Source organism: Chinchilla lanigera, unplaced genomic scaffold (assembly GCF_000276665.1).
Source record: "Chinchilla lanigera isolate Chin_1 unplaced genomic scaffold, ChiLan1.0 scaffold00010, whole genome shotgun sequence".
Lineage (NCBI taxonomy): Eukaryota > Metazoa > Chordata > Mammalia > Rodentia > Chinchillidae > Chinchilla > Chinchilla lanigera.
In genome coordinates, this window is record NW_004955411.1 from 6,037,343 (window position 1) to 6,055,559 (window position 18,217).

Genomic DNA, 18,217 nt, shown 5'->3' on the forward strand with positions numbered 1-18,217 from the left:
CGGGAGGCATCACAATCCCCAATTTGAAATTATACTACAGAGCTACTGTGATAAAATCAGCATGGTACTGGTGATAAAACAGACCTGAGGAACAGTGGAAAAGATTAGAAGACATGGACACAGCTACAAACACACTCAGCGACCTTATCTTTGACACGGAGCCAAACATGTTCACTGGAAGAAAGACAACCTCTTTCATAAATAGTACTGGAAAAACTGGCTCTGTACATGTTGAAGCCTAAAATTAGACCCATGTTTATCACCATGCATCAAACTAAAGTCAAAATAGATGAAAGATCTAAATATTAAAACAGAAACACTAAATCTACTGGAAGAGAAAATAGGTAGAAATCTTGAAGACACAGGGGTAGGCAGAGACTTCATGAACGAAACCCGAACTGCACTGGAAACACTTCAAAGAATCAACCACTGCGATCTCATCCTATTAAAAAGCTTTTGTACATCAAAAGAAATCACCAGTAGAGTGAGAAGACAACTGACAGAGTGGGAAAAATTTCAGCTAACTGTCCCTCAGAGAAAGGACTTATATCTAGAATATACAAAGAATTGAAAAAAATCAGACCCCCAGAATTCAAAGGCCCAATCCACAAATCAGCATCTGAGATGAATATGCGCTTCTTGGATGAAGAAATACAAATGGCAAATGAATACATGAAAATATGTTCAACATCATTGGTCATTAGAGAGATACAAATTTAAACAACATTTAGATTCCATCTCACCCCAGTAAGAATAGCTATTATCGATAAATCAACCAATAACAAATGCTGGAAAGGCTGTGGTGAGAAAGGAACCCCTCTCCACTGTTGGTGGGAATGTAGACTGGTGCAACCACTTTGTAAATCAGTCTGGAGATTCACAAAAACTAAGATTAGGGGTACCATTTAATCCAGCTATTTCCCCTCAGAGTATTTTCCCAGAGGAATTAAAAACATCATATAATAGTGATATATGTGCACCCATATTTATAGAGGCACGATTTGTCATAGTAAAATTTTGGAAACAACACAAATGTCCATCAACTCAGGAATTAATAAAAAAGATGTATTTTTATTCAGTGGAGTACTACTCAGCTACAAAGAAGGATAAACAAGACATTTATGGTGAAATGGGTGCGACTTGACTCTGTACTCATGCATGAAATGAATCAGTCTCACATGTGTAAACATCATATTGTCTCCCAGTGTAAGAAGCCTAAAGAGTAATAAGACTCAAAATGTACAATAGATATTGTGAAATGGGAAGAAAATGCTCAAAAGGAAAGAGAAACTGGACTGGAGGAAAGGAGAAAAGAAGGAATGGAAAAGGGAAAATAAATAAATACATGTACACACACACACAAGATAGTTAAAATAATTATAGTACTAATTACTATTAGCTCATTGAAGGTTCATACCTATATTGTTTGATTAAATTCTCATTGCTGTATCTTGTCATATGAGCAACTATTTGAATATAACAATACACAATGTACTAACCATTTTTACTCTCCTATAATCTTGTTTTGAAATTTTATACAATTATTTTATTGTTTATTTTTCTTTTCTTTAAAATAAAAAAAATCAGATTTAGTTTCTTGTTGTTATTTGCTCATTTTACTACTCAATAACTAATCCATTATTGACGTGCTCAAGTAGAATACCATGTTTATCACATCCTGCAGTTCCATTTTTATCTGGATTTCTTTCTGGAAACTGCTCCATTAACCTCTCTGTCTGAGCATGCTGCATTACTACACCCTAACTCCAGTTTTAAAACAGATATTTCAGTGCCTGGCAGAAGATCTCTTTACTTTTAATTTTGAAATTTTGCTTTCTGGCTATTCTTTCATTTAACTTTCAAACTATCTTGTCTAGTTTAAATAAAAAATCTATTCATACTTTCATCGGAATTGCATTGGTGTGCCTGTTTAATTTAGAGAGATTATGATGATCATTCTTTCCATCCATTTATTTAGTTTACTTATGTAAATATTAAGCAACTTATTAGACTCTTCAGAAATATTTAAAAATTGTCTTCAGTTTTTTAATCTTGAATTTGTATTGCCAGTTTTATTTACAGATATTGTATCTTTTATACAATATAAAAGTGTATATCTTGTATACAAGATATCCTGTAAGTTAATCTTTTCTCTATTTTGTTCTTTAACTTAGAAGTCTAATGTAGTCTTTTACAATTGTGCTTCTTGGCATATATGCTTTAGGTCCTTCTTCCACCCAGTCACATGTCACAAATGTTGTCATGGGTTGTGTTAGCCACCTTCTCTTCCTTCTCCTCCTTCTCCTCATCCTCCTCCTTCTTCTTTGTTTTTTGAGAGAATCTCACTATATAGCCCACACTGGCCGTGAACAAGCTATGATCCTCTTGCCTCTGCCTCCCTAGTGCTGGGATTCTAGTGCGAGCTGTCACAACCAGTTCTGCTTCTTGCTCCTGCTTCCTCCTCATACTCAGGAGTACAACTCTCTTATTTTGTGGCCTTTACTACTTCCCTGAGTTACATCCTAGGAAGATGACAAACCAGAATAACATTCCTCATCCATTCTAATTGAGTCTTCTAGTGGGGCATGGTGGTACACTCAGGTAGTTCCAGCCACTCTAGAGGCTGAGGCAGGGGGATCACTAATGCCAATGAGTTCCAAACCAGTCTGGGCAGCATACCAAGACTGTATCTCAAAAAAATGAAAAGTGAATTTTCTGTTCACCATATAGACCAGGGGCTGTTCCTCCACATAAGAACTGTGCTGTGGTGTCCACAGGATGTTGGGATTGTTTCTTTGCTTGCTAATATCTGCAGTGAGGAGATGGGGGTTGCTAGGGCTGACTTTCAGTGGTCATCAGAGAAATCCAATGGCCCTGAGTGGCAGTTGTTTTTTTTACCATATGTTGAGTAGAGTCCAGTGTGTGTGCTATCAAAATCAACAAGTTGGAAAGCCAAGCACCGTCATCAGCAGATGGAAAAAATGAGGACTGGTGAGCTAGAGATACTACTGCAAATAACCTGACTTACCCAACTGTAACACTGTCCTGCACTTGGTCTCTCAGGAAAACAAAACCTTTATAGGACTAGCAGAAATCATGTTTTAGAATTTGGAACAGAAAGAATTTGCAGAGACTGCTTCTGTGACTCATGGCAATAGTGCATCATCCTTATGTCCTATTCTTAAAGGTCTCCAGGATGCTTTAATACTTTTTCACTGTTTTTCCTCTTTATGTATGGTAATTTATAGATTTCAGTTCAGCCTTTTTTCTCCAGTTTGATGATGGCTGTCATGTCTAGAGAGCTTTATATTTTAATTTCATTTTTTTACTCTTGTGGATAATTAAATTTTGTCTGCCTATATATGGGTGTGGGTCCTGCATGAAAATGCTATTTTTGTTGCAGGAGGGCTCTGGGCCACCATCCGAGGCTCTAGTTTGGAAGGTGTTAGCCTGGTGTTATTTGGATCTCAGTCTTGTGCAATTAATGTCACTACAAGAAATTCACGAAGAATTCAATGCAAAGTTCCACCCAGGGTAAGTGGATTTTTCTGGTCATATCTTTCTATCTGGGTGGGAAGCCATTATTAATATAAAGTTTTCCACAAATCACTTCTTCGGACTGAATGAAATGACATCAACTTCTCATTAAAACAGTGTGCTTGTATGACACATACTGTCTGTTTTGCTATGAAGAGGGAAATGGATTGTACCTATGGAGCTTGCAGTTAATGCAAGTTAATTCCTTTAAAAACAAAGCAACCCAGGCAGTCTTTATTAGTCAGCTTGTTTGTTACTAGGACAAAATACCTGACATACATTACCTAAAAGAGAAAAGAATTATTTTTGCTCACAATTTCAGAGGCTGGCTGCAAGACACAGACATGGTAGAGGGGATGGCAGAGCAAAGCCATTTGCCTCATGGTGATTGGAAGCAGAGAGGGAGAGAGAAAGAGCAAATAGAGCTGAGGAGAGAAGGGGTTGGAGAAGAGAATGCACCCTCCCAGGTCATGCCCCAGTGACCCACCTCCTGCACCCAGGGCCACACCTCCTAACAGCACATCCAGCGATAAACTCATCAATGGATTAACCCACTGATGAGTATAGCTCCTGGTGACCCAATCGCCTTATAAAAAGACCCATCTTTGAATGCATTAGACCTCTGGGGACATTTTAGATCATGGTACTTAACACTGTCCTTGTTCATACCTTCAGTGAATATTAATACCACAGCAAGAGCAAATTCATCTAGTACACATTTTGAAGGTGGTTTACAAAACTTTCTTTCTTAAGCAAATGACAACTTAATTTTCAACAGCAATTTTGTTTTCTGGCATGGATGTTAATGATGGGACTTAGAAAATTCTAGAGTACCTGATTTTTATGAAGTGTCTTTCTAGTTATTTTCTATTGCTTCATTTTTCCCTTAAAGGCAATCCCTGCATAGGGTGTGGTGGCACACACCTGTAATCTCAGCACGTAGGAGGCTCAGGCAAGAGGATCTGAGAGAGTTCGGGGCCAGCCTAGGCTACATATGAGTTCAGGGGCAGCCTGAACTACATAGTGAGATTCTGTGTCAAAGAACAAACAAACAAAGTCTCTGAGTTCCCCCTTCTCTTCTATTGCATGTGCCACTGAAGACTTGAACTGGTCCCTTCCCTGGTGCACTGGTAAGAGTCACACTTGCAGATGCATTTGCACTTTGTGTTAGGAGTTTTTGCCAGTGTCATCTGCATTGCTAATGTACTCCTGGAGACAGCTGTGTACTGAACCAATAAAGATCCCTTGAAACATAGGGCTTGGAATAACTTTTGATCCCTGGTCCTTCAATTTTATCTTATCTAAATCCCTAAATATTTGAAAAGCTAGCTTTTCTATGCAAGCCACATGCAATTCCAATATATAGTTGTACTATAATTTGTGTAACTATTCCCTATCATGGAGCATTTAGATAATTTCTAAATTTTCCCTCTGTAAACAACAGAAATTTGATCATCCTGTTACTATATGTATGAGCACATTTATTTTCTTAGGATAAATTTATCTAAGTTCTAATGTTGTGACATGCAGTATTCAGTTATTGAAATTCCTTTTCAGTTTATACTCCCACCATCTGCACACAAGTGTCTAATTCTATACATTGTCACTTCAGTGTATATTTACAATTTTAGTAGGTAAAATTTGTACAGTCTGGGTTTCTTTTCTAGAGAGGCAAATTTTAATTTTGATTAAATTAATTAAATTTTATTTTTCTAGAGAGGCAAATTTTAATTTTGATTAAATTTTGATTAAATTAATTTTGATTAAATTTGATTAAATTTTGATTAAATTTTGATTAAATTTGATTAAATTTGATTAATTGATTAAATTAATTAAATTTTATATTACTTGTATACTTGCGACGATGTAGAGGAAAACAGTATAACAGTCATGGTCCCCTGTCCCTCAGCTCTTCCAGGCCTCCTTTCTGGAACAGTCACTTCTAATTCTTTTGACTGCCATTAAAGAGATATGTTGTTCAATGAATAGAACATGTTTTCATTATTATAGTTATTTAAATGGTACTGGCAGGGTCAGAATATTTTTTTATTTTGTAGTTCTTCTTTTCCCTAGAGTTTTTTTTCTTTTGATTAATTGATTGATTTTTGCTTTATTTTTATTAGTACATGATTGTCACACATATTGATCATATTCCTCATAGAGAATTTATACCTGTATATAATAAATCTTAATCCTTTTCTTTCTCCATTCCCTTCTCCTCCCTTCAAGCCCTTCTTCCCTCCCCATAGACAAAAGCTTTGCTTCAATCTTTTTCCTTCCATTCATTTTTTCCTTTTCCCTTCCTTCCCTTTCCCCTACTTCCTCTCTTGCTCCCCTTCCTATTTGAACATGCTCTTCCTACTTCACAATATCTATCCTCCATTATGCTCCCTACCTGCCCTTTGGGTTTCTTACAGAAGAGAAGCAATGCTGTATTTAAACTTGTGTGTCCAGTTTATTTCACTTAGGATTATGATCTTGAAGTACACCCATTTTCCTACAAATGACTCATGTTTAGTCTTCTTTATGGCAGACCAATACTACACTATACATGAAAACCACATTTTCTTTATCCATTCATCTGTTGATGGGCATGTGACCTGTTTGCAAGATTAAGCTATTACAAAATGTACTGCTGTAACCATCGGTGTGCGTGTATCACTGTGGTGTGGTAATTCTAAATAACCCAATGTCAGTCAATGAAATTGAAGAAGTAATTTAAAAAACTCTCTTTTTTCTTAGAATGTTTTTTTAATTATAGAAATCCACCACCTTTTGAAAAAAGTTTCATCGTGTAAATTACTCTTTTCCTTGAAGCAGTTTTTCTGCTTCAGTCTAGGTTGGTTATTTTCTAAATTTATTCTACAGATTTCTTCTTAGGACTTCTTTTGATTGCTGTTCTTTGGAGTGTATATATTCTTTTTTATTTTTACTTATCTATGGGAGTATTACCTTCAGAAACAACCTACAAAAGACAATATGGGAGGGAATTGTCTGAGTGCTTGTATATCTGAAAATACTCATCATAGCTTACTGGTAGTTTAGCTGGGTATAGACATTTATTTGCACTTGCCTTTTATTTTCAGAAGCAACTGGTGTGTTAATTGTAAACCGTCCATGTTTGCCTTTTAGCAGATCCTTCTACATCTGTTCAACACAGAGATTATCTAATTTGAGCACTTAAATGTGTATGAAACTTGAAAGTCACAAATAGAACACTTTATCAACTAACAGACTTTTCCTTCCTCAAATAAAACTGAAATTTGTTCTTAAAAACTGATTTTTCAAAATGGGGAGGGGAAAGAGAAGGAGAGAGGGGGAAAGGAAAGAAGGAAAAAGTAAAAAAAAGAGAAAGAAGGCTTTCTCAGAAACAAAGAAAAAATGGAAACACAGCTTTTGTAAATTGTGAGGGGAGGAGGGGTTGAAGGGAGGGCAGGGGAATGGAGAAAAAAAGAATCAAGTTATATCGTGTACAGATAGAAATTCTCTATGATGAATATGATCATTATGTATACCTAAAATGTACCAATAAAATCTGATTTAAAAAGATCCCTATGAGTTCAAGGCAGGCTTGGATTAAATAATGAGACCTTCTAAGAAATAAATAAATAAATAAGTAAATAGATACATACTAGAATATAACCAGAATAAAAATTGATTTTCTAGGGGCTGGATGGTTATGTGGTGAATGTGACTGTATTCAGCGGGGACCACTCTGCAGTTCTGCCAGGAGCATTTACGTATGTTTCCTCTTTAAATCCAGTGATCGTGTCTCTAAGCAGAAACAGAAGCAGTGTAGCAGGTAAAATACAACACCACTTGATCTGTTTTGATTTCAGAGCATTGATCCTATAAAAGCTCAATCCATGGCCTATGATTTTTACTGTATTTTGAATAGATTTTTTTTTCTGAACACAAGGCCTCTTTGTTCATGTTAGCTCTCATTGAATTATTTTTATGTCTGTTTTCCCCTCTGTAAAATTTGGACCATTTCCATGTTGAAAATGATGTGAAAATTCACAGGTAATAATTCTGTAAATATTTATTGAGTTTCTAGTATATGCTCACGATAGCACTGACACATAATAGAGTTTAATCCTAACATAAATTTATAGGATCAGTAACTTCAGTTTATAGATAAGAAACTTATGGAATACAGGTATTAATAAAAAAACTTTTCTAAAATACTATCTTTAGTAAGTAATAGAGTTAAGATCTGAACACAAGCAGTCTATTTGAAGATCCCAAGCATTTAGCCTCTTATAGTTAAATATAATTTTTGGTAGCAGGTTCTATTGTGGTGACTATTTAATACAGTAAGAGAATAAGGTTTTCTAAATTAAGAATAAGTCTATATTTTAAAAAATGACTTTTTTAGCATCAATTACATGAAATAGCTTAATCTTTATTTGATGATATAAGTGATATGATAGGATGGAATTATAACAATTTCCTGCCATGACATAACAATATAAATTTGGAAAAGTAGCAGGTAATATACATTTTTGTTTAATTGAACACCAGAGAATAAAGAGCTAATGGCAACCTTAACTAAAAGTTCATTTTGAAAAGACTTACCGTATTTCCCAAAGAAAAAGCTTTAATTCAATTTTTCTGGTACTATTTTCATTTTTGATAGCTGAGGAGTACATAAATAAAAGGAAGTGTCCTTTAACTTCTCAAAATTATTCAACTAAGATAGCACAGAAGAAGAATTTGCTGCCTCAGGCGATCAAAGTGTGCAAAATTCCCTAGTGGTATAGATTCTTCTTAGTGAGGCAGGAAAGGGAGGAGAAGACTTCATGTTATATTTAGATTTCAGTGATTTTAACTTTTCATAAAAATTTCTACCCATAATGAAAGAATAAATACACTGCATCAGTGCCTCAGAGGCATCTAGGATTAGCTTGTCAATGGACCAGAAGCCCAAGGAATTCATGCTATTGATACACACAGTGTACTGCATTCTTTGTAAAACTTCACTTTTATTTAAATCTTCCTGTGGGCAGAATAAGGAACACATCTTAGAAGCTACCAAGTGTGGTAGCCTTTTGGGAAAGTTTCTTAAGTTGAGGTGCTGTATATCTCCATCCACAGATAATGCTGACAATGACTGTGATGCCAAGATGGAATGGAAGGAAAAAAGAAGGAGGGATAGGAGGAGGGGAGGAAGAATGTGACGTGCAGTATTACTAGAGCTAGGCTTTGTATTTAGAAAGAACAGGGTTCTAATGAATCCCAGTTCAACCTCTTGTCCATGAAAAAAAATGGATACATTAAGGTAACTTTATTTGAGCAAAGAATGTTTTGTGAATTTATCAGCTGTCAGAGCCAGAAGAACTTCCCAAATCTCCACTCCACAATGTGGGCGGGAAGCATGTATAGACAAAATGAGGAACAGACACAGTTTGGCTGGTGGGAGGCTGAAGCTGGAGGATTACTGTGAGTTTGGGGGCAGCCTGGGCGACATAGGGAGTTCAAGGCCAGCCTGGACTATAGTGAGAACCTATGTCACAAAAACAAATCAAAAACAAAAACACAAAACTAGGCAGCGGGGAGGGAAGAGAAGAGAGAAGAGAAGAGAAGAGAAGAGAAGAGAAGAGGAGGGGAGGGCAGGGGAGGGGAGGGGAAAGGAGAGGAGAGGAGAGGAGAGGCGAAGAGAAGAGAAACAGCTTGGTTGGCTACACCTAGACATTTGCCATAGATGAGCATGGTTTGATCACTTTACAACCTATAATTGGCTGAAGCTCTACTGCTCTGATTGGCCGACACTAAGCTAGTTGTTACAAAAAATACACTCCTAAGTTGGGCTTTCAATGTGTTTGCTGCTGAGTTAAGTTGCTCTTTGTTACACCTAGGGACTCAAGCCTCAGGCCAAATTTAGTTTACCTCACATGTAGCCGCAGCCTTCCAAGCAGAGGTTGAGGAGACACAGAGAAGAACAGAAGATGAGGAAGTGAGGAAGAACATAAAGATAATTAAGACTTTTAAAAAATTCTGCAACATCTATTCTTTCCCAGGATATTTAAGTTCATTCTTACACCAAACCACACAGGATGGACTTTACTGCCATCTTATTTATGAAAAATCTGTCTTTGAAGGTCCAAAATAAGTCCCTCAGAGTCACAGAGGTGGTGAAAGGGCAGATCAAAGATTTGAATGCCAAGTTACAACATTCTCATCTAACCCTCTTCTTTGGCTTTTCTCTTTCATACAGCCTCTCTCTGCTGTTAATCTAGCTGGCCATCCCTGTAGAGATGCCAGCTCTGCCAAGGTCCTGAAATGTCAAAGGGCAAAGGAACATCAGAGGCACTTTTCACTGAGCTGTGGCACACTCAGACCCAGCGAGGGCAAATGCATTGCTTCTACTCCCGCTGTTGCCCACTTAGTTTCTGGCCTTCATTAACACCTGTTGTCCGCAGACTAGATCTCTCCTTCCCTTATATTTTTGTTCTGTCTTATAGACCAGAAGAATAGCTCTAATTATATCTTTGCTTTGCTTAGAAGCCTTTGGAGATCTCCCCTGTACAATGAATTAAGTAGAAACCTTTCAGAATTTATTGTTCTTGTGCTCAGTCACAGACACACCATGGTTGACCCATTCCCGTAGAGTATTGCATGGGGGGACATGCAATACACAAATCATAATATTCTGCCCCTGGCCCCCCCAAAGACTCATGTACATCCCTTTTTGTTTGTTTGTTTGTTTTTTTTTCTGGTACCGGGAATCGAACTCACAACGTTGTGCTTGCCAGGCAGGCACTGTGCCGCTGAGCTAAATCCCCAGCCCTCATGTACATCCCTTTATGTAAAAGGCATTCTAGTCCATCTCTAAGAGTTGCCAAAGTCCTGACAGTTTCAGGATTGCTGAAAATTCCAAGTCCCAGGTCTTCTCTGAGATTTAAGGCAAACTCTTTGCTGTGAGCCCCTCTACAAAGGAAAAGTTAAACACTTCCAACATTCAATGGCACAAGATAAACATTACCATTCCATAAGGTACAAACACAGGAATATAAAGCACTGGGACCAAAGCAAGTCCACCATCCAGCAGGGCTAACATTAAGTCCTGTAGCTCCATGTCCAGCATCTGAAGCAATGTGTGGCACATTGTGAGCTCCAAAGGGCTTGCATGACTCTACCCCTAAGGTACTTCTGATGGTTACAGTTCCCATGGCTTCTGTCTTAGGCCTGCTTTGCTCCCTCCTTGCAGCTTTCCTCAGACAATCCACATTCTTGGATTCTACAAACTTCTGAGGTCTCCACTGAACTTTAAGTTTCATACTCACAGCTTCACATACTGCTCTCTCAGGGGCACATTGCCTGGCCTCCCAGGCCTTTTGATATCTAAGTGGAAGCCTTCTTAACCTCAGAACTCTTGAATTCTGTCTGCTCCTAAATCCAGTGCCACGTGGATGATGCCAAGGTCTGCTGCCACCTGAAGCAGTAGTCAAGCTTTCTTCTCTCTGGCCATAGGGGGTGAGAGCTTGGATCACTGGGCACTCTGAACCTGATTTTGAGGGACAAATTCTGTATGTCACCACCATTCTGGACCATGGCCCTCTGTGGCTTTCTTCTCAAAGCAGTCTTTTTTTCAGGTTTCAGGCTGCAAAAGGTGGAGACTTGCTGCTTCTTGTGATGCCCTCAGGCCATCTTTTTGATTCTCTTGTTCCTCCTCAGCAATGGAGATCTCCTCAGCTCAATCTTTGCAGTCCACAGCTTTACTGGAGCTTCCTTTCTGGCCAAACCCACAACATTTTAAATCATCCTTCTGAGCTCTTTGCTCTTGATTTTCAACATAAGTCTGGCTAAAAGCCCTCAACAATAGCCATGCCACTGCCTCAACATTTGACTGCCTTAAAATTTCTTCTGCCAGATTAATTAGTCCACTGCCTTTAATCTCAGTCTCAGGCAGTCTCTGGACATGAGCAAAATGCAGAAAAATTTTCTGCCAAGCCATAACACACATCATCTGGAGTCCAACACTCAATGCAGTTCTTCTTCCCAGCAGAAACCTCCTGAACCCAGTCTTCACTCTCAGGATTTCTATCAGCCTTTTTGTCCTCTGAGCTCTGACCAGGCTCTCCCATACAGAACAGCCTAATGCTTCCAGCACTACACTTTCAGGCAACATCTCTGAACCTTTCCAAACTCTTCCCAAAGCCATTCCCAAAGGCTCTTGAAACACATGATCAAGTATAGTCACAACAATGACCCCACTCCTCTGGCACCAAATTCTGTCCTGGTTACTTTTCTGTCATTGCTGAGACAAAATACCTAACACCCAAAATTAAGGAAGGAAAGCTTTATTTAGCTCACAGTTTGTGGAGGCTTCAGTCCATATTTGGCTGGCTCCAAGGCAGAGTGGCACATGGCAGAGGGCAAAAGTTCACGGTGGTGGAAAACAGCAATAGCAACAAGAGCAAAAAGGAGAAGCAGCAGCACCAAGCAGCCTCTTTCTCTCCCTTACATTTTAGGCAAACTATCTGCCCCAGGGCGGCTGCAGCACTCATATCCATACTTCCAACATTGGACCATGAATCAGTCATAAACTCTAGAAACCTGCCTCATGTCTACATGAGGCTTTGTGGGGACATGCAGACACAAACCATAACAGACATCAAATTCTCTCTTTCCAGCCACTAGATAATTAAATGAAAAACTACAAGACATTAGACAAAATTATGAATGTTTATAAATTGAATTCTAAGTCCCAATTTCTCTTTGGCTTTATCTTTCAAATTGAAGGTCAAGTACCATCTTGGTTTTATTATAAGGCCTTTCCTGACATTCAGAATGGTGCTCTGACTGGAATCAGCCCCCTGCTTAGAAGTCTCCTCTCTTAGGGTGTGTCTTGTGCTCATGTGATTTCCTCACCCTTTCTCCTAACTTGGAGTCCTTTTTGAAGGCATGGTCTGTGTTCTTTTTGCCCCCTGTAGCATCTTCCTTGTTGGACTCAGGAAGTATTTGAGTTAAAAGGAACTGAATTTAATTGTACATATTGTACATAGCATTTTAGGAGAGTTACTAATGACACTAAAAGCATTGAAGTAAAAGACAGAGACCTGGACTTGAGCTTTGCTTCCTCCCTCAGTCAGCTGTGAGCCTTGGTTGCTGGGCATCACTTTCCTCGAATACAAAATGCCAGTCACATTAACTAGGCCCTGTAGATGCCAGGACATGGGAGGATCAAATGAGAGAGCGTGCACGAGTGTGCTCCACAAACTATGAACTATAATGCTCACGCATAGCACCGGTACATAGGCTAATGCATGGTAGAGATACACTTAAACTTTTGTGCGTAGAAAAGTGAAGGTTTTAAAAAAAAGGATACTGAGATTTCCTGTTATGAAGACCATCAGCCTTACAAACCACTTCTCACTTTGCCTTTACACAGATCTGTTGGTGCTTCTTGAGTACAGCTGCCTGATGATTTTGCTTTTAATGTTGTTGGGGTTTTAGGCTATAGTTCTGGCAAAAGAGTTGTTGGAAATTTCATTAAAATTAAGTTGGTATTAAAATCCTTAGAGTGTTATGTACATATGTACTAAGACCATGTGTTTAATCCTAAAAGAAACAATGGTGGTTGAGGCCCCAAACCCACATCACAGGCAGTAATGTGCTTTTGTCTGTGCAGGAGGTGAGAGCCTTTTCATTGGAATGGCGCTTCTGGGAAACTACGCAGATCTGGCTGTGGAAGTCCACATCCAGGATACCTTGGTTCAGGTCCATACACAGACAGCTCAGGGCCTGCAGGTAGTGCTGCCCTCGCTGCCCCCCGGCCACCACAGACTTTCAGTTTGCATCAATGGCATTGGCATTCACTCGCAAGGGTAAAGTGGACGCTTGCTCTTAATTTTGCATCTGTTTGACGGTCTGGTGACTTAGTTGGGGAACTTCCTTTTGAGTTAGGTCCTTCACTTTTTTTCTTTTGAAATGGTGGGATAAAGATATGAAACTCACAATATTTGAACAGATCCTGGAAATCCTACAGAGAGTTCACTCATGAGAGGGATAGACGGGAGATTTTTGGTCTACTAGTTGACAAAGGAGGGTCTTTCTGGAGCGTGGCTGGGTAGGGCTGGTAGGGTGAGCGTATGTGCCTGTGCTGTAGATCTTTGTTGGATTGCACCTCGAGCTTTGAATATGTGGTTTACATGATCACACAAGCCCTCATGTTCTCTGTGTCCTAAGGCCTCTTTGCCTGGTATTTATTTCTGTAGACATTTTCTTTACCAATTCTGGAAAGTAGGCAAACTCTACGTGACTGATGTCTGCACATTTTACTGGCCCAGAAAAATGCCCCACACAGCATCTTTTCCCTCCATTTCCCTTTTTCTTCTTTGTCAGGCAGTCTATCCACTCTCATCTCCATCATTGCTGCATTTCTATCTTTCCTCCCTGAAATACAAAGCCCTCCGTAGTCTCACTCTTTCTTTCTCTCTAACTTCCACAGCTCTTTCCTAACAATGTGCCCATGTTCCGCAGGGTCGATCTGTACATCTGGTACACCACTGAAGTCTTCAGCATTGAGCCTTGCTGTGGCTCCCTCTGGGGTGAGTGGTTCCGACATTTCTAGTGTCCCTCATCTAGTGAGGCTACCCATGACACAGGCAGATTTTGTTCCTGGATTAATTCGCTGGTGAGGCACAAAGAGCGAGTAGAGATTAGTTTAGGCTCCATGAGCTGAGTGCTGTACTTAAAAGTGTGAAAACTTGGTGATGCTTAAGTCCAGTGAGCTCAGGAAATTAAAGTACTGTTATGGACTTGAGATGCACCTGGTTTTTTATTAATGGAAAGGCTGAACATCTAGTGGGTAGCAGTATTGAACGGATGTTAGGGAAATAAAGGAAGAGCTTCCTGTATCAGTTTTTCAGACACTGCATGCACAAAAAGAAGAAATGAATCTTTGGTGTCTTTACTTTCCCCTGGGGATGCAGATGAAGGGACGCAAGCAGAAAAGCAAATATCACCATGGGAGAGATAAAAAGAAGAAGTACAGAGCAATCTCTGTAACTATTCATTTTCAGAAAAACATTAAAGCTATTTGTCTGCATATGAATAATGGCGTGAATGTGTGAAGTAGCACATTATCCTTTGAGTATGAGAAAATACTTATTAAAACTTGTTGACTATACTGTAGATTTGTTTACAGTATTAGTTATGTTGCTCCAAACTCCATCCTAAAGGTGGGGTTTGATCTCTGATCATCTCTCAACTACAGAACAGGAAAATGTCCATGAATGTAACAGTAACTTCATCAGCATGGGTTAGGGGCTTTTGTTGCCTCACATATACAGTACTGAAAATATTTGAATATATAATACTGCATATAGAACACTGAAACATGATTGAGAACAATATAGAAGATAAATAGAAGATGTGAATGAACTTTATTACTTTAGCATGCCAGTGGAATGCATATAGAATTGTGTATGCATACTGTACTAAGTGACCTACACACTAGATTACAGGAAGACTAAAACATTGGATTTTTCACTAGCATATAAGCTGACTGAAGAGGCAGCTTCTAGGATGTACAAAGATACTTGGAAATTTTGCCTTAGGTATCTTTCCTATATAACACTTTATTTTATTCGATCTTTTCTGTGAATTTGGTGCATGAGATACCTGTCCACATGATCACAAAATTATCATTATTGGGGGTGGGATAAGGTCACTGAGATTTCAGGGACCTCATTTTCTTTTCTTTTCTTTCTTTTCTTTTCTTTTTTTCTTCTTTCTTTCTTTCTTTCACCAGAAATTGAAATCATGACTTCGCACTTGCCAGGCAGGTGTTGTGCCACTGAGCTATATCTCCGGCACGGGACCACATTTTCTACTTAATTTCATCACAGTTTCACAGGTTCTGTGAAGTTCCTAACAGCAGCTTTTAACTCTTGTTTCCCATATTTATGCTTTAGGTGGGACCATCCTCAATATCTCTGGAGTAGGGTTCAGCAGTGACCCCGCTTTGGTTTGGGTCCTCATGGGCAATCGGTCCTGTGACATTGTGGACTTAACCGATATACACATCTTCTGCGAGACCCCATCGGCTCCCCTGTTGTCCGGGGCAGATTCTCTCCCTGTCCCCGTGGAGGTCTGGGCTGGCAACGTGTCTTTCGTCCATGGACCTGCACCAAGCTTGGTGGGGAAGGGCTTTACTTTCACTTATGAATCAGCAGCAACCCCGGTGGTCACTGCCATGTGGGAAGAAATCACCAATAGCAGCCTGAAGTTTTATCTGGAAGGAAATCACCTCTCTGACTCAGTCGTCCTTCTGGGGAGCTTGAAATGTGACCTTGAGACCCAGTCCTTGTGGGGCAACATGAGCCTGTCTGGGTGTGCCTTTCCTCTTCACGGTCTGGAGGCAGGCATCTATACTATCCAAGTCCGACACAAGCACCTGGGGCTCGCTGATATGTCTGCAGTGCCGCAGCACTTTGTAGTGATGCCTCAGATGGCCCCCATCTTTCCAATGCCCAGGCTGGCATGTAGCGGGACAGTCTTCACCATGAGGAGGGTGACCCTCAACTCTAGAAGGTCTGCTAAGGTTGACCTTTTAGGTCCTTTTAATCATGTGATACTGAGTTTGGGAGATGACGTAGTTGTCTGCCAGGTCAGTCTGGTGGGTGAGCATGTGGCTGGAGCTTCCCTCACTCTGAATGTCACAGTCCTGGTGGATGGATCGGCCAGCAAATGTCAGGGGGCCTGCACTGTCTTCATGCAGGGAGAGACAACTTCTGTCATGGACATCTTGACTGCAGACACCAATGGGTCCCTGATCACCATTCTAATGATGGATCAGAGGTTGGACAATGCTGCTGCTGAGCCAGTAGTGTCTGTGGATAACCAACTTCCTTGTGACTGGACTTCCTTCAACGCGAGCTATGTGGTATGCCACATCAGCAGCTTGACTCCAGGACCCCACTACTTGTCTTCTGTCCACACAAGTAATGGCTGTGTTTGTTGGGGTGATGCTTCCAAGTACTTCTCCATCGTGCCTCAAGTGTTTCATTATTACCCTAGGAATTTCAGCAGGCATGGTGGGAGCCTCTTGGCCATAGAGGGTACGGCCCTGACAGGGCAGAACACCACCTCAGTCTACGTGGGCCAGCAGGCCTGTCTGACTGTGAACATCAGCTCTGAGCTCATCCAGTGCATTGTTCCTGCAGGAAATGGCTCTGTTGCTCTGGAAATAGAGGTGGATGGAACTTTGTACCGCATAGGAGTCATTGATTATAGTGATGCCTTCACCCCGGAATTGATCTCTGTTTCTCACATTGGTGACGTCCTGACCTTCGCCGTGGCCCGCATCTCAGGAGCTGCCAATGTGGACGTTTTTATCGGGACGTTCTCCTGTGCAGGTGTTTCTGGAAACAGCACAGTTATCCGGTGCATGGCCCCTTTTCTTCCTGCTGGGGAATACCATGTCCGAGGCTATGACCATTCCAGAGGCTGGGCCTCATCTGCTCTTGTGTACACAGTGAGAGTTACTGTTACAGCAGTGACTGAGAATTTCGGTGAGTCAGACAAACAAAACAGCACTTTATGGGAGGGGGCTAATAGCTACTCTCATTTCTAGGAGATAGAAAACCCAACATCATTCCGTTAGACAGGAGGAAAGAGAAGTCCAGTTGGTCTGTTATAACCCCAGTTTCTTCCTGAAGTGTATCTTTTTTGTATTTTAAAGAGAAAAAAAATAACAAAATAACAATGAAGATGAAAACAAAACAACACAAAACCAAATTTATAACACTCTAAAAGTTATCAGCTTTCTTCATCAAGAAAATTGAGCATATTTTCTAAGTATTTTAATTTGGTGCATTATCCATCTTTAATTTGTATTTTAAATTATTTCTATAAGAGGCCATAATTTGATCACTAAAGTACATAAATATTTCACCTATTTTTAGACTTATATACCAATTGGCATTAGTTAATACTTACTATGATTAATTTTTTAGTAATATTTAACAGATGATTTCATATTCCACCAGTCATGAGCAAATGGTATAATACTGTTGTGCTGGTTGAACTGTTTTCAACTTTTAGATAGATAGAAATATCCCTGGCATTTTCTTCTCAAGATGGTTTAGATTTCTGTTCACTTAAAGCCTTACCACACTTGGAGTAGCTCAGATTTGATTGTAATTAGAGAGTATAAAGGAAATTACAGAAGCAGACTTTTAGACTGGTGAAGTATTTACCAAACCACTTATTAAAACACATTAGCCTGAATTGCGTGGACTGTAGTAGGTATTGGGATTGGCTCATCCTCAGCTGCCTTATTTGATAAAGGAGTTTGGGCTGGATGCTTAGCAAGTTCCCTGTTAAACTCCCTAAGATTCTATGACATTTACGGTGAAAGATCATCATGAGTTGCACCCGAAGCATGAAACATTATTCTGGACTTTGTCAGGCAGCTATGTAGGTATCTCCATCTCCCTCATAGGGTGAAAACATCAGAGAGAGATTGGAATTGTATCTCAGAGTGAACTGGAGGTATGGCTTATACACCTCAAATATGTAGTTATCACAATACTGTTAGTAATAGCAAAGGAGGAGAAATAAGGGAAATCTCAATCAGTAGAAAAACTATTAAAATACATTGTGATATAATCATGTCATGAGATTCCAAGTAGTTATCAAACTGAGCTGGACCTGTGAAGGTGTGCTGTTC

General features: G+C 39.7%; 1 protein-coding gene across 1 annotated transcript in view; it reads left to right on the forward strand.

Annotated features, from left to right (window-relative positions):
- Positions 1 to 18,217, forward strand: part of Pkhd1 (polycystic kidney and hepatic disease 1 (autosomal recessive)) — a gene marked incomplete in the record, with an annotated part of 446,270 nt that overhangs the window by 49,243 nt on the left and 378,810 nt on the right. Inside the window, 5 exon segments of the mRNA XM_013510899.1 lie at positions 3,404 to 3,534; positions 7,204 to 7,339; positions 13,172 to 13,367; positions 14,023 to 14,090; positions 15,459 to 17,057. Coding sequence (XP_013366353.1) covers positions 3,404 to 3,534; positions 7,204 to 7,339; positions 13,172 to 13,367; positions 14,023 to 14,090; positions 15,459 to 17,057 — 2,130 coding nt within the window.